The sequence below is a fragment of the Aspergillus caelatus genome (assembly GCF_009193585.1).
Source record: "Aspergillus caelatus strain CBS 763.97 unplaced genomic scaffold BDV27scaffold_73, whole genome shotgun sequence".
NCBI classification, from domain to species: domain Eukaryota; kingdom Fungi; phylum Ascomycota; class Eurotiomycetes; order Eurotiales; family Aspergillaceae; genus Aspergillus; species Aspergillus caelatus.
This window is the reverse complement of record NW_022475336.1, coordinates 88684-106819: the sequence shown is the minus strand read 5'-3', so window position 1 is coordinate 106819 and position 18136 is coordinate 88684. Positions and strand designations below refer to the sequence as shown.

General features: G+C 47.6%; 7 protein-coding genes across 7 annotated transcripts; 3 read left to right on the top strand and 4 right to left on the bottom strand.

Moving 5' to 3' along the window:
• Positions 1-576: 576 nt before the first annotated feature.
• On the top strand, positions 577-1789 carry BDV27DRAFT_106677 (alpha/beta fold hydrolase). Its single transcript, XM_032064414.1, has 3 exons — positions 577-1090; positions 1164-1517; positions 1582-1789. Exons 1-3 carry the CDS (start codon positions 725-727, stop codon positions 1753-1755), a joined length of 894 nt encoding a protein of 297 aa, XP_031928301.1. The 5' UTR covers positions 577-724; the 3' UTR covers positions 1756-1789.
• Positions 1790-2180: 391 nt separating this feature from the next.
• BDV27DRAFT_171798 (uncharacterized protein) lies at positions 2181-3642 on the top strand (the record flags this gene model as incomplete). Its single annotated transcript, XM_032075691.1, has 4 exons — positions 2181-2285; positions 2389-2538; positions 2588-3066; positions 3126-3642. The coding sequence occupies 4 exons, from the start codon at positions 2181-2183 to the stop codon at positions 3634-3636; spliced, it is 1245 nt and encodes a 414-aa protein (XP_031928300.1). The 3' UTR covers positions 3637-3642.
• Positions 3643-7528: 3886 nt separating this feature from the next.
• On the bottom strand, positions 7529-8319 carry BDV27DRAFT_157128 (uncharacterized protein; the record flags this gene model as incomplete). The annotated part of the gene is made up of 3 exons (XM_032072446.1): positions 7529-7800; positions 7858-8052; positions 8214-8319. 3 exons carry the CDS (start codon positions 8317-8319, stop codon positions 7529-7531), a joined length of 573 nt encoding a protein of 190 aa, XP_031928299.1.
• Positions 8320-9097: 778 nt separating this feature from the next.
• BDV27DRAFT_157127 (HET-domain-containing protein) lies at positions 9098-9802 on the top strand (the record flags this gene model as incomplete). Its single annotated transcript, XM_032072445.1, has 1 exon — positions 9098-9802. One exon carries the CDS (start codon positions 9098-9100, stop codon positions 9800-9802), a length of 705 nt encoding a protein of 234 aa, XP_031928298.1.
• A 1132-nt stretch (positions 9803-10934) lies between these two features.
• BDV27DRAFT_171796 (NADAR family protein) lies at positions 10935-11802 on the bottom strand (the record flags this gene model as incomplete). The annotated part of the gene is made up of 1 exon (XM_032075690.1): positions 10935-11802. The coding sequence occupies exon 1, from the start codon at positions 11715-11717 to the stop codon at positions 10935-10937; it is 783 nt and encodes a 260-aa protein (XP_031928297.1). The 5' UTR covers positions 11718-11802.
• A 471-nt stretch (positions 11803-12273) lies between these two features.
• Positions 12274-13603, bottom strand: BDV27DRAFT_171794 (phytanoyl-CoA dioxygenase family protein). The gene has a single exon (XM_032075689.1). The coding sequence runs from the start codon at positions 13517-13519 to the stop codon at positions 12302-12304; it is 1218 nt and encodes a 405-aa protein (XP_031928296.1). The 5' UTR covers positions 13520-13603; the 3' UTR covers positions 12274-12301.
• An 845-nt stretch (positions 13604-14448) lies between these two features.
• On the bottom strand, positions 14449-17341 carry BDV27DRAFT_127286 (uncharacterized protein). The gene is made up of 3 exons (XM_032066733.1): positions 16739-17341; positions 16099-16417; positions 14449-16042 (listed from the first exon to the last, which is right to left on the bottom strand). Exons 1-3 carry the CDS (start codon positions 16846-16848, stop codon positions 14519-14521), a joined length of 1953 nt encoding a protein of 650 aa, XP_031928295.1. The 5' UTR covers positions 16849-17341; the 3' UTR covers positions 14449-14518.
• Between the last annotated feature and the right edge of the window lie 795 nt (positions 17342-18136).

Below are 18136 nucleotides of genomic sequence, written 5' to 3'. Positions count from 1 at the left end.
ATACTTAATTCTCAAATCCTTAATTTAGGACAGTCTCCCTGTTCGTTGTTTTCACACAGCACATACAAGGGACCTCTCGAGTCTCGCCTAGTGATCCGAGATAAGAAGAAAAAAAGGGGCAAGATTGACCTTTCACATTCTTTGGTCTCGTCTCTACCCAGTCTGTCCGCCTCACTTTGAAAAATTTGCTGCCGCTCCTTGGAGAAATACACACATCACAAGTGGGCCCGGATCAAGCCGGCAGATTGGCATTATGAAATCATTATTTTTCAAGACGATTCTCATGCAGGGGAATCTCCAGCAGACGGATTTACGACCTCCCGTTCTCCCGAATAGTGGAGCCGCCGGGCATGTCTCGGAGAACGTCCGGCAATAGCAGACACGGTTGACAGCTTTACCTTTAATTATAAGCTTAGTGCGGTCTACGGATCAAAGAGCCGGCGCTGATCGAACCAGAAATGGAGCCAATGCCGACACCCGGCGTGTCAACATCAGTCCACAACGGTGGTCCATTGGAGATCAATCTCCAAAGGTGGACAAATACGAGAACTCTGTTGGGTTTTACGTTTTGAGGTGGGAAAATCTGGAGGGGTTATGTGCCGAAGCAATGTGGCATGTTAATCTCCTTCGGTTTATGATATGAGTCCGGCTTCGCCTAGGAATACGAGCTGGAATCACACACCGTCGAAATTCAGTTCACACTATCAATCTAAATCTTCTCAGAATGGCGGCTACACAAACTATCCAAGTTCCCCACCTGGGCGGTATCAAGGCCGGCTATGCTCTCTCCAATGATCACTACGATCCCTCAAAGCCGACATGCGTTCTCATCAACTCTATGTGCATGACTGTTTCTCTCTACCATGATCAATTCAATAATAAGGAGCTGACTGATGCGATGAACCTCCTGGCCATCGAGCCATTGGGTCATGGCGCGACCAGTTGTCCCTCCGAACATTTTACCTACTGGGATTCGGCCATCATGGCATTGCAGGTCATGGATCACTTTGGGATCCAGAAGGCGTTCGCCCTAGGAACAAGCCAAGGGGGATGGATGGTGACCCGGATGGCACTCCTCGCACCAAATAGGGTAAGTTTGAGCTAATGCAGAGCCGAATTTAGTCCCTGCCAAGCCCAATAGGATTAACCTCGCATTTTTCTAGATCCTCGGTCTCATGCCCCTGGGAACGTCTATGGATTACGAATCAGCTGATTCTCGGTCCAAGGGATGCTGGGACCCCGCAGCCAGTCTGACAGCTTTCTATGACAAGTGGACGAGTCCTTCGACTACACCTGACTTTGTGGTAGATGATATTTGGTGTGGTCTGGTGGGAGGCATTGGCTTTGGGGCTGCAGCCACCGCCGAGAAATCCGCGTTTTGGACCAAAACTCTCAAAGAAGTATACAAGGGTGACGAGGGACGAAAGAAGGTGCGCATGGCACTCAATTGCCTCCTGGAGCGAGATGGACTGTTGCTCCGACTGAGAGACATTAAATGCCCCGTTTATTGGCTACAGGTGAGTGCCAAATCTATCTCCAATCGGCTCTAGTGGGCGATCTGTGCGTTAACACATAAATAAGGGCACTGAGGATACACCATTTGGAACGGTCGTTCCTGCTGAGCAAATCAAACTGTTCACTGCTTCCCCAGAAACTAAACTGGTCATGATTGAGGGCGGTGCGCACTATCTGAACGCCACAAATCCAAAGGAGGTGAATGAGACACTCTTGGACATGGTCACTAAGTATAAATGAAGTGTTCCTGTGTAAGCCTTGCAGATAGGTACTGGATTGACACAATTTTTATATACGAGAGAATTGCATGGGAGAGTGAAGGACTAGCCGTTAGGTGGTGGGGTTAAATAAATGTGTAGACTGTAAAGAGTTCGCCACTGCTTGGTAAAGAGGGAGTAGTACTTCTTACGTCTTGAGACAGTCGTGGAAGTTACCTTGTGAAGACTTTTCGTATTTAGGCAGAACCACGTGGAGTATCCGTGACCCGCCGACAGTTCAGTCACTGGCCTGAGGACGCAAGTGGAGTCCCGGAGCAGCTGCCTAACCTAGTGTAGTCTAACGGTGACCTGACAAACCCTAAAGCTACCAATCTCATGCCTGGTTTGTTGTCCCCATGTCAAATCCTGGATTTCTAGAACCTTTCCCGGGTCAATGTCGATCCACAAATGCATGGATCCACCTTGACACGCCATGTTTCATTGCGTTGCGGAGGACAAGATTTGCTTCCGCGAATGAAGGATTCGACATACGACGCAAGGGGGATTTCCGGGGTTTGCTCATTCGCGTATATTAGATTGAGCATTGCCTCCCGGGCTTTTCGCGACTCGGTTGCGCGGTATCTGGCTCCATGGCATTGACTTGCACCTCATGGAGAATGATCAGGACGATCTTCAGCAATGGTCGATAGCCACCACGGCCTCCGTCACGGTGCTGGCGTTCGTGACGGTTTGCCTCCGACTACTGGCACGTTATGAAAGGAAGCAAAAGCTATGGTGGGACGACTACATGATCATATTCTCCATGGTGAGTATCAGGCATCTTCGTTATGAGGTCCCTTATTGACTGTCCTTAGTTATGGAACCTAGTTGTTGTCGGATTTATTTACGCCATGATAAAGGAAGGAATGGGTCTTCATGCCGACACAATCCCACTGGGTAACGTCGTCATGATTGCGAAGTTCCTAGTTGTGGCCGAGATTCTCTATGTATTCAACCTCGTCTGGACTAAACTCAGCATTCTGCTCATGTACTACCGCATCTTCCGCTTCCCCTACTTCAAGACATGGGCATACATCATCGGCACCTTCGTCATCCTCTGGGTCATCTGTATCACGTTCCTCTTCATTTTTATCTGCGTACCGGTCGAAAAACTATGGTATCCCCAAATCCCAGGCCGATGCATCAACCAAGTGGGCACATGGATCGCAAACGCCGTGTCAACAATCGCCACCGACATCGTCATTTTACTCCTCCCAATTCCCCAAGTCTGGAAGCTCCAACTACGACTTTCCGAGAAAATAGCCGTATCAATAGCCTTCAGTCTCGGTTTTTTGTAAGCCCTTCAGCACCATCTTCCTTCATGTTAATGTCCCACAAGTCTCACCTCCACAGCGTGGTCTTCGCCTCCGCCTACCGCTTCTCAGTCCTCTTCACCTACTCCGCAACTGACTCCTCCTACACCCTCGCCCCAACAGTAGGCTGGACTGCCATCGAGATGTCTGCCGGCATCGTCTCCGCCTGTCTCCCAACTCTCCGCCCCGCCCTCCGTTATATTGCACGCAAACTAGGCATCCACGGCCGACTTCCCGCTCTTTTCCAGAGTACAACAGGACAGATGTCCAAAACCTCGAATCCAGCGACAGGACCTTCCCGGACGGAAGACAGCACCGCTACTATAATCCAGCACTCGGAGCGTCCGAAGCGGCATTCGTTCTACCATTTACCGGATGAGACGGACTCAGCGGGTGAACAGGGCCAATTGGATACGTCCTTCAGACCAGATTATGCGAAGACGTATACGAATGTCCTTGGTCCAAGGCTAAGTGGAAGATTGAGTGGGGATGAGATTCCACTGAATGGAATCAGGGTGGATAGGGAGTTTACGCAAACAAGTAAGAGGTAAGATTTGGGGTTTGTATTATAGTATAGTATGTTGTATTATAATGAATGATAATGTCATACCATTTCTTATACCTGATTCTTTGGGTGAAGCTAAGACGAGTTCTTCATATAACGTGCCGCTCTCGCTGTTGTCTGATATCCGTAGGGGAAGCGGGGTCAACGGGGACTTCTCAATATCTTAACTATCAATAAGTAAACTGAAGAACTGGTCACCGTGCAACGAGCAATCAGGTATCACCTGATTGCTCGTTCTTTGCCTCTACGCCTCTGTCTGATGGAACGCGTGCTTCTGGTTGCCATCATCTGCTTACTAGCTAAACTGAGTGAAAGAGCACTGATTCAGGAATGAACAACCCCGACTTTGTAGTATTGGTGATATTTTATTCCCGATGGGTATTGGACATGCTCTTTTAGCTTATTTGCTGTTCTAGTGCTGCTTTGTGTACATTCTATACATGATGTCAGCCGTGGATATCCGACCTAGACATCAAGCCCAACTTCATTTTCATCAGAGGTTCTCTCACTTAATCTGTCCCACTGAACATTCCCTTTGTCGCAGAATATCCAACATGTTCTCTGATAACATTATCCACTGGCTCAGACTGCCATATCTCAGGGCCATCTTGATGCGTCACCAGATTGACATGTGCACTGTTCGTTTGACTCTCAATCTGCGTTGGGTCTTTAAAAGCAATAATCTCTCCCTGGATGCTCTCATTCAGGGTTGATAAAAGCAATGGCAGAGTTGAAGATTTTCAGATATCCAGCTCTCTGTTCTTGCTTTGCAGGGCAGTGATCAAGAGAAGGATGGTCGTCAAGATCAAGGCCACAGGTAATAGCAGTTAACGTGGCCATCTTGCATGTTGACGGTTTTAGTACTCATATCGACGGTTGAATGACTAGGGAGCTGTCCAGCCACCTCGATATGCTCGAGGATAAACACTTAAAAGGTCAAATCGTTGTTCAATTATGCGATGTCTCCGCCATTGCTTCATGGTCACAAACTAACGAGTCAGGTAGTGATGAAATGCCCTCGCCAAGGTAATATAGAAAACGGAACCTATGCTCTTTGGGTTACATCAGAAACTGTTGACGCTACTGGGATTTGGTGCAATATTCTGGCCCTAGACAGGTCTAAATGGGACATACAATCCTGCAAACAGGCAATAGTATGGGGCTCGATTCTTAACGTTGCCTCAATAACTCTTCTCTATTTGCATTCTCTATTTGCATCAGGTTTTGCAGCAGCTATAATCAAAAGTTTGTTATAATGAATCACCATTAATGAAGCATGAAGGCTTAGACTGGCGAGTCTCCTTTATCTCGATGTATTGAAAATCGAACAAGTCTTGTTGTATCAAGAAGTGTACTGTAAGCAGCAGGAGGCAGTGACAACATGGCCGTTGTTTCTTCTGACAAATTAAACATACAGACTCATATGATCCCTTCCCCCAAAAGTAAAGTAGACAAACTGCAAAAAGGCTCCAATTTCATGATCTGAGGATATTATGCAACGAGCAAAACCGAGGTAAATTAGTTGCAGCTGATATTCCAACGATGAACGGCAGACCATTTGGTAGAGTTCTGATAGAACGAGCGTCTCGCAGAACGATGGCTAAAGCTTTTTCCAAGATTGCGAGTGCTTTGAACAATAGTAGATGGTCCTTGATCTAGATGAGCAATTTGTTCAAAGCTCGGTCCACATACTAAAAATTTCGTTATTGCCCAGCAGGATATTATTCAGATCAAACCCAAGTGTGTACAATTATCACAAATATACACAGGTTCCCTGTCTTGTTGAATGGACTCAGTTTGCCCATCGGGCAGCGGCGAGTGTTTGCGTAGATGACCCTCGTACCTCGTTTGAACAATGAGAGATAGGTCTTCATCCATGAAAAGCCTCATTGTGAGGTGAATGTACGCGTCGGCATTATCCGGAATAGAACATTGGTGAAAGAGATACGGCTGGCCTCGTTCGTCGGGTAACCGTTGGAATATTCTACTGTTTCCATAGAAGTCATTGGTAGCATCAATGAATCCTGTTTCCAGCCATCGTTCCAGTCGCATTCGATGGCGAAATGTTAAGGAAATGCAGCCGCACAGGTGCATAATCCCAGCATAATCCCTACACTTTCGAATGTTGGGCACTCGTAATAACCGAAATCCAAACTCGGAGCGAGGATGGAGTTTAAGGCATCCGGAGCAATATGCCCAGCGATGGTTTTCGAGGAGGGTGAGTACTTGTTTTCTTGGAATATGCGGTGGATTGGGAGAAAACTCGAACTTCTTTTTGGACAAGATTCTGGGAAAGTAAAGCCGCTCGTCGTCAAGGACTGAGCCGAAGAGTTGATACATGTGTTTGCAGGTTAGGGCGAAACAAACCTGGTTTGGGAATGGGAGTAGCGGGAATATCAGTAGTAGGAGCTCAGTTGGTAGGTTCAGAATATGAGCATTGATTCTGCGGCCTGCATGATCGAGTTTATTTCTGCCAGCACAGGAAGGCGAACAGCAGACTAATCTAAGGAAGTATCGCTTTGCTTTGCCGATAAGTGACATCCTGTTGCTTGATCATGTATTCTTCAGACCTGTCTTGAATGCTTTCTTCTTTGTTGGTCAACCGAGGTACGAGCAGGATCTGAGGCAGCCTGTACAATGTGAGGCGCTGAGATAGCAATATTTCATTATTCTCGTGCTGGGGCTATAGGTATGATTAAGCAATAAGCCCCCGATTAACCAAATGAATCGCGGGGAGGGGTGTGTTGACTCTATAATGAAGAGTTTATGACGTCCAGTGGCTAGAATCTATGGTTCACTTCTACTTTGACACACTTTGCTTACAGAATGAGATGCTGTTACCATCTATTTTGTGTCAATTAATGTACCCCATGCCGAGAATTTATGTACATATCTTTATTCCAATCCAGAATGCAAGCAACGGGCATGTAGATACGTTTAAAAAGCGAAGGAGTGGATATGCTATTGAATGTCTTGTAACTCAGGAATAGATCAGCTGTCAACTGCTGCCTTTGGTCGAACTAGTATGCTGACAATTATCAGGGACGAGCAATTCATCCCGACCTTCGGCACTGAACGAAGGAGGCAAACCCCTATCAGTTATGGAGCGTTGGAAAGTGTTCTGCGGAACGGATGTAAGGTAACTACTATATAGACCGATTACCATTCGGAATTTGCCTGCGCTACCGTATTATACTGTTTACCGTGGATTGATTGCAGCATTTACGTATTTCGGTCCTTGAGAATATATAGTGATTTTGATTTTGTGATATTGTAGATCACATACGGAGTAAGGCCCCTGTTAATGATGTATGCCCTTTACCTGTCTTTTTGGTACTAACTGATGGGGTTGTGTGTTGCTTACTTTTGAGATGATTTGATGACAGACTACGAATAGAAGGTGCTAGGAGTGGACTATTGAATATGTGCGCCATTCGGTTGCGAAACGGTGTATTGGGGTTGTGGGGATTCAGATTATTCAGTCTAAGCGTGATCCTCCAACTCATGGTATTAGTTTATCAAGAGTGGTTCCGTAGTCTGGGAATTGAGGTTGAGGAGAGGTTTGATGGTTGTTGGGATCTAAATTTTTAGCTTCTTAGGATACAGATTTGGATATGATAGGTTATCGGGCTAAGGAATTGATCGTATACAGGGCAAATTGGTTTATCTGTGATGAAAGGCAAATCGAAGCAAGCATACCCATAAGCCTATCTTTTGTACATAGATTGTAATGAGTATATCAGTGAGCTGAGGGGGTATGTTACAATTATCTCATTCTGCTATTGCAACAAAAGTTACAAGGGGGCTGTTTTACTGCCATTCAGCCCTTATGGTGATATCTAGCAAAGGTTGACCTGTCAAACTCACAAGTAGGGCTGTCAGAATGTAGAGTTAATCGGTACCCAGCACCATGCAATATTCAGACCAAACAAAGAACGCATCAGTGTGAGACTGTAAAAACTTGTCGACATAACCCTTGCGCCACCTGTCATCCCAGCAGGTATCGATTGCGATAGCCATATCTGTTGGGAAAAGCGTAATCGGTATGTTGAAGCGAGCCAGTCGTTAAACTCCTTGGTGTTAGAAAATGGTCCAGTTATCAGCTGGCCGATGAATACGTAGTCGAGAAGACTTTGTTGATGGTTTGGTCCTGGACAAGGGTAAGTTACTGAATATTAAAAAGTTCGGCTTATGATCTCGGTCGTACCGATGAACTGATCAGAGGGGTCTTGCTCGAGTCGTCGCAGAGATTCCATAATCTGTGATAGCTGGTCGGAGATGGCACTCTTCTCCATAGTGCCTAGACTATCCCAGCACTCTTCAAGCCTTGGTCCTTCGATGAGTTCCATATATATGAACACATAAGCTTCGTCATCGACCCGCCAGCCAAAGAGCTCAGGCACTGGAACATTGTTAGAGAAAACCCTTTTTGACCACCCAAAGATTCAGTGCTTCGGCAGTTGTTACATGAGGACCGAATTTGATAATCAGGTTGAGGTTTTCAAATTTGATGGGAGTTGGTTGAGCGCATCTACCTATATCTTCAGCAGACAAAGCTCTCACCTGGGCGGGTGGTGAAGAACGAGGTATCACGAAAGTTGATCTCCGTTTTCGTGGTGTCAGGTAGCTCCAAGGATATGAGCTGCTTCCCCAGTCTATACGTAACCATGTTTGAAGATGCAAGTTTGCTATGGTGGGACAGTGTGAAGTTCGTGAGAAAAATGATAACAAAGAATTGGTGCCGAGTGGGATGGGAATTTCAATACCACAGGCCTGTACCGTATTTGTACATCAGGTTTAACACCCAGTCCAAAGGCCAAGGAAAAGACTCATAGAGACCTGTAATATGGAACTCCAAAAGCTTGAAAGCAATGTTCGTCAATCTGTGCTTACCCAGCACTAAGTCCTTACCTCTACACAGTGGGTTACAGAGATTGAGTGTGCTCAAAAGACATAGGTAAGATTGGTAAGATATGTTGAAGAGACTGTTTCAACAACGTTCTTAAGATGCCATATGCCCAATGACTAGTCAACACACCCAGATGGCGGAATGTGGAAAATACGCTAACCTTGGGAGCCAACCGGCGTGATTGTCCATAATTCTCTCTTCAGAGAAACATGAAGCACCGGAAAAGTCCTGATAGGCAAGCACCCCCCACCCCTCTGTGTTAGTGAATACAGGACAGTTTTTGGTTGCAGACCTGGTGCATACCCAATGTCAGGAAGCATTACCCAGTGCTCTACTATATTGGCTAGGAGCGTCAAAGCACTAATGCGAAGCCACGTCACTTGAGCCCAGCCTTGTCGAGCTCTTACAACCCCCACTGTTACTTAACAGCGTCCACCTTCCGCCCAGCATATACATCCACAACTCACACAATTATTCCTCTTCTTTGGTTATTTTTCTTTGCTTGCTACCTTTTGTATTCATTTAGCCAAACAGCAACATGCGTTTACTGAGCACCCATAAGATCGAATTGGTGGAATTTCCGCCAGACCGCATCCCCGACTATGCAATCCTGTCCCACACCTGGGGAGAGGAGGAAATTCTTTTCACAGATATGCAAAATCACACCGGACACACAAAATCTTCGTGGTCAAAGGTTCAAGGAGCATGTGCACAAGCGCGAGCCGATGGGTTTGGCTACATCTGGATTGATACCTGCTGCATCGACAAGAGTAGCAGTGCGGAGCTATCCGAGGCGATTAATTCCATGTTCACATGGTATGCCAACGCTGCGGTCTGTTACGCGTATCTGTCCGATGTCATAGTCCATAATAAAGTAGAATTGGGTTTGACTGAGTTTGAACAAAGCAGATGGTTCACTCATGGATGGACCCTACAAGAGCTGCTGGCGCCCTCCGAGGTTGTGTTTTTCTCAAAAGACTGGGTTCGCTTTGGAGAGCGATGCAGCTTAGCTCCCAGGCTGACGAATATCACACGTATCGACGAGGCCGTTCTAAGTCGTGAGTTACCGGGTTTTGAAAAGAGCATAGCGCAACGCATGTCATGGGCTGCTAGGCGTCAAACTACCCGGCCAGAGGACATGGCCTACTGCCTGATGGGAATATTTTCTGTCAACATGCCTATGCTATACGGCGAGGGAGGAGGAAAAGCTTTTCTTCGCCTACAGGAAGAGATCATGAAGTAATCTGACGATCAGACGATCTTTGCTTGGACCGACAAAAATGCGCCTGCCGACCTCCTTCATGGTCTACTCACATCGTCTCCAGCACACTTTGCGGATAGCCAGGACATCATAGCTTACCAGCAATGGGAGCCTACCCCGCCATATGCAATGACGAACAGGGGCTTGCGTATTGATTTGGCCCTTCATGATCCCAGACAGCTGTGGACGGAGCGCGACTTGCGTATTGATGTAGTCCATCATAATCCCAGACAGCAGTGGCCGGGGCGTGACTTGATAGCACTTCTCCATTGCGGCGTTTTACAAGACATCAAAGGCAAAGATGGATATAGGTTCTTGGCTATACGTCTTATCCAGCTCTCAGGGTTTGATAATAGGTATGCCAGGCGAAATATTGGGGTCTTACTAAGGGAGTCAGTTTCTTGCCGTACGCAAACAATATATGTGCCCCAAGCATATACTATTGAAGCGGATACGCGAAGACCATTAGGTCATGTCATCTTTCATATAACGGGCATCCAAAGTAAGTCCCGATACCGTCTAAAACGGATAGTGTCTCCCACAGTGGAGAAAGATATAGAGAAGATACGGTTAAACTTGACATCGCCACCCACAGGAAATGTGCTTTATTTCTCAAGCCTGAACTGTACTAAAGGAGATGGTAACATATTGGCTTTCCTCGTTTGGCACAATTTGAAGCCAGGTCCTGATAACCTGATTGCGGTGGGGCCATCACCAGACTTCGGTCTAGGTTTTAACGCTATCAGCTTTCTAGGAGGAAAGGAATCTCCTAGGAAGTTCACCGATTTCCTATCGAGTTCTGGAGTGCCTAAGGTACACAGTCTCCAGCCTATGGGACAAAAGGTCTATGTAGATGATTGCGTTGTGTGTGTATCAGCAAGGGAACACACAGAAACCATTCCCAGACATTACGAGTTAGACGTATCCATAAGGGAGGAAAGAACAAATTTCTGGGAATTTCTCCACCGTACCGACGAGGCATCTGTATAGCTAGATGTTCCATAGTTGTGCTCCAACAGGTTTTATTGAAGCTTGATTGATGTCTTACCACCTCATACCCAACTAGTAACCCCCGCCATAGCTCTTACAACAACCCTTCATAACCACAACCATCCTACCCACCCAACCTCACAATCCTCGCCGCCTCATCATGACACCTCCCCAACCGATTCTTCCCCTTCCAATTACCCTCATCCTCAATCTCGACCGAATCCCACCTCAGCCCAACCCCCCAAATACGATCCTTGACACTCCCCTCCACAAATTTCCGTCCTCCACTAGCAAGATACACATCCCTCAACGCCCCATCCACCTCCGCCCTAGCCACACACCCAGCAGCCACAATAACCTCACTCGCAAACTCCCAAACATCCTCCCGAAACCCCTCAGCCCTGCGCCCCAACGCCTTCTGCACTCTCGGCTGTCTCGTCCGCATCACACTTGCAACCGTCGACTCCCAAATCGCCCTCTCCTTCCACGAGGACTCCTCCGGCAGCGGCTCAGAGACACTCAAAGCCATAGCCCTCACAGCCTCAAACTCTTCATCCGAGATATCGACCCCCGAATCAAACCCCGGGATCTCCTCAAATAACCACCCCTTCATCGCCATCATCCATTGTTCACCGCAGGTGAATGACCATGACCGGATTAGGCGCGTTACGGCGGCATTTGGGGAAGGGTGCGGGATGCCCAGGGCGTCGAGGCCCGGGAGACAGAGGGTTAGGGCTCCGTCGCCTGGAAAGGGGGGCGTGCTGGGGTGCCAGTTTGAGAGGGGGCCTGAGTGGAAGAATATATGGGTTGGGGTTGTGCGTATGTGAGGGTTCCTTTTTAGGGGGTCTTGATGTTGTGAGGTTTGTTGAGTGGTTCTGGATTTGGTTTGAGTGGTTTTGCGTGGCATTTTGGGGGTGTGGTGTATGTAAATGAGGTTTGTAGTGGTGTAGTGTTGTAAGTGTTGTAATTGTAGTTTCGGGGGGGGGGTGAGGGGTGTTGTTTGGATGTGGCTGGGTTTATAGTTTTGAAGTTTTGAAGGTCGTTGGATTAGGGTTTTATGGTCAGTTTATATGCTGATTGAGTAGTGTATAGTTCGTATAAAGATTAGAGTCATAAGTTTGTTGTTGATCAGTTCGTATTTTATGGAACTGGTGAGTCATGAGGTGTGATCTTACCCCTTGATTTGTGGCGGTGTTACTATTTGATACAGCTCTATAGGTGTGAGTGTATAGATGTATCCATTCAAGTGTGGATACTGTACGTACTGAGGTAGCATGCTCAAATCGTCCACGTACTCCCTCCTCCCCCCCCCAGCATTCCAAACTAAATCAGGACAACCTAGAAGACGGAAATATTTTCCGTGAAATTCCATACTCAGTATATACCATATCATATTGACTACCGCTAAAGCAAAATCACATCATAACATCCCATATACCATATACCATATACCATATAGCACTCCACCACTCAACGAATACTAAATAAACATCAAGCACAAGAATCCGCCTTCATCCTCCTCAACTCCTCCACAGCCCTCTCCGTCCCCCACCCCTCCTTCAACCCCCTAACAATAATCTCCTGCTCACTCTCAGGCGCCATCCCATTCGGCGCCGGTGGCCTTTTATCCAAATTCGTCGGAAACGGATACCCATCGGCAACAGCACGCACAAAATTCTCCAACTCACCATCCAACTGCCCACCAGCACCCTGAACCCTCTTCACCAGCGTCCCCCAGCACTTCTCCACAATCGGAACGGAATCAATACTCTCCATCGCCTTCCCCAACCCACTACTAATCTGCAGCAAGTTCGCCTTCCGATGAAATCCACCATCCGGACCGGGCTCGGTCTCATTGGCCCCCGCGGCATGGAAAACGGCAGGGTTAAAAAACAGCCCATCCCCGAACTCCAACGGCAGCGCTACATACCTCTCCTGGAAGAAAGCCCGGAAGTCCTCCTTACGCCAGGCAAGATACCCCGGCTCGTAGGTCTGGCTGAACGGCAAGAACCGGGTGGGTCCGCTCTGCAGGGGCATGTCGCTATGCGCGACCGCACCCTGGAGAGTAAGATGCTGGCTCGCGAGCTGGATGTTCCTGGGGTAAGCAGCACAGGTGTGCAAGTCCTGGAAGCCGAGGTGGTAATCGCGGTGACTGTCCTGGGCGGCGCCGCCGGGTTTGACGACGTTAACTTGCGCGGTGACGCGGTAGGCGGGGCCAAGCCAGGTTTCACTGACGAGGCGGAGCCAGGGATTGGAGTAGTAATTAATGAAAGAGGTTGGGTCTTCGAGGGCGTGTTTGCTGAAGGAGTTCCAGATGCGGTCGTTTTTGCCGCTGGCGGCGAAGTGGTCGCCTTTTGTGGTTGCGGATGCGCGTTCGCGGGTGATGATGCTCGTGAAGGCTTTGTTGGTTGTGTTCAGGGTGTCGGCGTATTGGGCTGGGTTGTACATTCTTTTTAGGACGAAGATGCCTGGTCCTGTGCTGAGGATGTGGTACCATTCGTCTTGGAGGGTGGTAGCGAGGTCAGTGTTGTGGAGGTCGAGGGTTCGGGCATCGTAGATGGGGATGTTTTGGTCTACAGATGCTGCTAGTGGGTAGGTAGATTTGGTGGTGGTTTGGGAGCAGATTTTCTTGAAGTCTTCCAGATTTGGAGTTTCAGGATGGAATAGTCGACTGGGGACGGCTTTGTGGGATCCGTTCGGGACCGTCATTGTGCTTGGGGTGATTTATAGGTTGTGGGAAATTGAAGTCACTGGGTGGGTGTGGTGCTTCGGTTCACGATGGACAGGCCAAGGTTTATATATTTGTGGATGGGAGTACAATTCCGAAAACGAAGTCAATGGTTTATCCTAGCCTGAATTTCCGAAACCCAAGATACTGAAGGAGGTGATGTGGGGAGCAGCTTCGTTGGACGAGGTTCTGACTGCCTCAACTCTACAACTTCCGTCCACTAGTGCTCAACGAGAACCAATCATATCGACATCGCCAATATGAAGAATCTGGAGAAATGCACAAGTTCCAAGGCTCCCCATATGCAGCCTCAGGCATGCGGGGACGGAAATTGATCTCCGAGGTGATGACTAACACCCTGTATGTACCTTGGAGGAAAAACTTCAAAAGTCATGGAGAGAAGGAAGAACCATGTCACTCAGATTGCTCCTGTATATCATTCGAAAAAGGATGATTGATCTACGTCACCTGCAATGGTAAAAACCACAATATGTACTTCATCATGCATTCCCATCATCATCATAGAAGTATTAATACACATGTACAATTAATCCCTCCATGACACCCCCACCAAGCCACAGAATGACAGAGTAAAGAAGGTTACAGCCGGCCAAAGGCACTCCCTTCAAACCAGAGCAGAAGGTCCAGCGGAATATGCCACCATAAGTCAAGCAGAACAGCACAAACAGGGCGAGCAAATGTAAAACAAAGTACCGGGGAGAAGAGAAAGCCGAGCACCGTGACAAAGATGAACAAAGAAGAAGACTGTGCTATATCTCTTCCAAGCAATGTTATATTCAAAGGAAGCCCATCCCGTGCAAATTCTATTAATGATCCGAATTTTCGCCCGAAAAAGTCAAACAACCTTGCAAGATGGAGCGAAGGGAAGAGAAGAGAAAAAAAAAAAAAAAAAAAAAAACGGAAAAGATAATAAAAAGTTAAAATCCAGGATACTCGCTTGTATTTCGACAATTTTTGCTTCATGCATTCATCATGACAATCCCGACATCAGGATTCAGTGCCCCATCGGTCGAGGCCAACTGACTCACTTGATTTGACTCACTGAGAATCAGACGGTTCTCCGAAAGGGTCTCCACTAGTGTGTTCGGTCGTCCAGCGACGGTAAAGAGAACCTTCAGCAGCACATCCTGATTTTGGCTCCCGTCCGCCGCCGGGGCCGTCTGATGTCTCGTATGGGTCAAAAGCGTTCGAACGAGGGATCGAATCGGTCCATCTGTCGAGGTATCTTCGAGAACATCGAGGCCGTCAATGATGCAGACGAGAACGGGTGGGGCCAGGTACAACAGCATGTCAATGAGCGATAGCACCTCTTTCCAACTAGTCATCGTGCCATTCAACGGGCTGAAGCGTTCCGTATTTAGGTTGCAGGCGGCGTGGCCTTCTAACACCGGAGGGAGATAATCAATTAATTGTCGAATGAGACTATATGCGAGCGATATGAGACCTTGTTCGAACAAGGTCATCCCACTTCGTTCTTCGGTGGGGAGGGAGCAAAAATGAGAGATGACAGGTAATTTCGCCTTCCGAGCGAAGGTGGCGTAGCAGGCAGAGACGAGGGCGACCGGACTGGGAAACGCAGTCGATGGGGAGCCACCGATGGCAAGGACTTGGGAATGAACATTGGTGGCCCATTGCTGCAAAGATTCTACCACACTATCCTCAGCGATCACATCGACATCGGAATCAAGATCAGTCACTTGGTCGTCGTTCCGGAAAAAGTCCTGAAGGTGCTTTGAGGCGAGCTGCAGCTCTACCCGAGTGTATTTGTGTTTAGGTCCTGAGGACCATTTGAATCTGGACGTTTCTTGCGACGTGATCAATGTCAGTTCCGACGGCAGGTCTGTCCCGAGGTCACCACCCTGCATACCTATGTCCTGTGCGACCGTCGTCGTTAAGCAGGCGATACCGCTGTTTTGCTGGGTGACCGAGCGAAGTCGCTGGCTGGTCAAGTCGAGCATCTGCAGGAGAAGCAGGTGACTTTCGGCCCTTAGCTGGAGTCTCTCCGCCGCATCGTGCTGAATCTCCCATATCAACTGACGGGTCATGGCGGTCTGAGCGATAATCCGACGGTCCCATTTTTGCAGACCGACTTGGCTCAATCTCGTCTCCTCCCAGAGGTAGAGGTCGCTGCTCTGCATGATCTTCCGCTTCTTTTCATACTTCGGGTCATCCATGTCCATGCCATCGATCAGTCCACCGATGATGTGTATCGCGCTGCTTCGAATGCTCCAAATGAGGTACCGAAAGTTCAAGTATACATCTTGGTGCAAGCAGTGTAGAAGACGACACTTGGACCGTCTTACATACCAGTCCATTAACTCCCCCAGGAAGAAGAAAGTCAAAGAATAAAATTTCGCAATGGAGGTGACTGAATCCGAGGTGAAAGCTAGTCCATCACTCCCAGGTGGAAGGCAGATCGATTGATTGACTTTGACCAGTGCCCGGATGACGCCTTCCATGATTCTCGGATAATTTGCCGACGCCTGCCAAGCGTGTTTAGTATGCGGTTTGCGCTCCAAGGCACGTCGCAAAAGCTCACCTTTATGATTGACTGCAGGACACCATAGAAGAGGGATCGGTAGGACTCGTTCTTGGGAAGAGTCATTAATAATACTGCGTGGGGATCTATGGTCTCCATAAAAGTGTCGCAGAGTGTCATTGAACGGCTAAATACCTGCTGCCTCGGGTGAGACAGCCACTGAGTCTGCACGTCGCGTACCACCGCCCGGACATCCTCAGAGGTTTGTGGCCGTTCCTGAAATTCGACGTGATCTGCGAAGGGAAGATTTTCTTGAAATCTCTTCCAGGACTGGGCCAATTCGTTGTACTCCACATCGAGTATCCCAATTACAGGGTGTCTGTGTCGGTATTAGCCATACAAATGGTCTACGGGTAAAGATCGACGGTGGATGTACGCGATCCAATCAGCTGAGCTTTGATGTTAAAAAACAACGGGTGAGGAGGTATGTGTGTGCCGATCATTGAATTCTATATTTCAAAGTGGAAAAGGGAAGATAGGAGGGAGGGGGAATGAGGGGGGAAACAAGGGGAACAGCGATGTGATAAAAAAACGGATGGGAAGATAGAAAGAAATTAAAAAAAAATAAATAAATAAATAAAAGATAAAAGATAAAAAATTAAAAAAAAAAATATGGAAATCAAAGTAAAAGAAGTCTTACTGTGAAAGAGGTCTTTTCTCGAATCGTTTTCTCCAAATACTGGCGGCAAATTGATCGTCCTCAGCAGTTGGAGGGGCTGCTGGGACGAGGGATGATGACTGAGGCGGCATTCTGCAGTGCTTGAAGTCAAAGCGTCGTCTGTCCCTGTTCAAGGCCGGAAGCACAGGAGAACAATTGTGTTGCCAGCTGGAGTCGATGCGGTCATGTCAGGGGGTGGAGGGTTAAGAGAAAAAACAAAAAGAAAAAAAAAAGAAAGGAAAAATCCAGACAAATGCACAGGTTGACCATTCAGCGAGAGTGAGATGAGTGCTTGACTTCAAGGGTGGTATGATGTTGGTCGGGTTGTTGGTGTTGGTGTTGGTGACGGTGTTGATATGGAGATGATTTGACTTTTGTCGGCTTCTGCTTCTAGTCTTCTTTTCTCTGTCCGTTGTTTACCGGTTCATCGCCATGTTGCGCATAGTTAATGTGAAAGCAACGGGTGGACCCGCTTAGAAGACACGACCTATTTCTTTTCTCTTTTGAGGACGGAGGGAGAAGTTGACGGGCGGATAAATGAAAAAGAGGGGGGAGGAGGAAGAGGAGGAGGAGGAGGTGGTGGTGGTGGAGGACAAGGGCCTCACCAGAGGAATCGATAGAATAAAGAGGGAGAGAGGAGGAACAGGGAAAAGGACGAGCTAAAGAGAGAGAGAGAGAGAGAGCGAGAGAGAACGAGCGCGTACGAGAGAGAAAAGAGAGTAAGCCCAAGAAAGTCAGTAACTGCTGCTTGTACTTAGAATGGGAAGTGAATTAACATCGTGATTTTTTTTCCCTCTTGTTTCTTGTTACTTCTTCCCACACACACACTCACTCACCCACTCACGCACACACACACACACACACATCAGGGTCTGTAAAAATAATAAGAAAGAAATTTCTTTTCTTTTATTTTCTTTTTACCCTTTTCCCTGCGTGTCTCTCCTTTTAATTATTATCCAATCTTAGTTTTTTTACCACCCAATTTAAGTTTGTTTTCGATGTGCTTTTGATTTCTTTTTCGTTCCACTTTGGAATATTTTTAAATACTATTTTCTGTTTTCTACAATTTTTTTTTTTTTTAATTTATGTCTGTCTCACTCCTACTTTGATTCTCCCGTCTATCCCCTGTCAACCTTCCCGATCTGCTGAAATAGATCAATTTGAATGAATTGCTGAGGGGTGGGGGAGAAAGTCTTCAGTCAATGGTTATGAATTGGGAATGAAGAGTGACCCTCAAGCAGGGAACCTTGCACGCCTCCCTGTCGTTGCGGGCCAATTGTAGTCCCCAGTTCAGCGGAGCCATGGCTGGTTCGGTGTTCGAGGCCTCAAATAGAAGCGGGGATGCGCTGATGGGTAAATATTCCAGGCCCTCGTAGCCTA

What these genes read in the sequence shown, in the direction of transcription:
- BDV27DRAFT_106677 (XM_032064414.1), top strand. Translation starts at nt 725, where the DNA reads ATGGCGGCTACACAAACTATCCAAGTTCCCCACCTGGGCGGTATCAAG. An exon ending in CACTCCTCGCACCAAATAGG is followed by an intron (nt 1,091 to 1,163) that starts GTAAGTTTGAGC and finishes GCATTTTTCTAG; the next exon opens with ATCCTCGGTCTCATGCCCCT. An exon ending in GCCCCGTTTATTGGCTACAG is followed by an intron (nt 1,518 to 1,581) that starts GTGAGTGCCAAA and finishes CACATAAATAAG; the next exon opens with GGCACTGAGGATACACCATT.
- BDV27DRAFT_171794 (XM_032075689.1), bottom strand. Translation starts at nt 13,519, where the DNA reads ATGACGGTCCCGAACGGATCCCACAAAGCCGTCCCCAGTCGACTATTC.
- BDV27DRAFT_127286 (XM_032066733.1), bottom strand. Translation starts at nt 16,848, where the DNA reads ATGCCGCCTCAGTCATCATCCCTCGTCCCAGCAGCCCCTCCAACTGCT. An exon ending in GAGAAAAGACCTCTTTCACA is followed by an intron (nt 16,418 to 16,738) that starts GTAAGACTTCTT and finishes ATACCGACACAG; the next exon opens with ACACCCTGTAATTGGGATAC. An exon ending in TCCTGCAGTCAATCATAAAG is followed by an intron (nt 16,043 to 16,098) that starts GTGAGCTTTTGC and finishes CACGCTTGGCAG; the next exon opens with GCGTCGGCAAATTATCCGAG.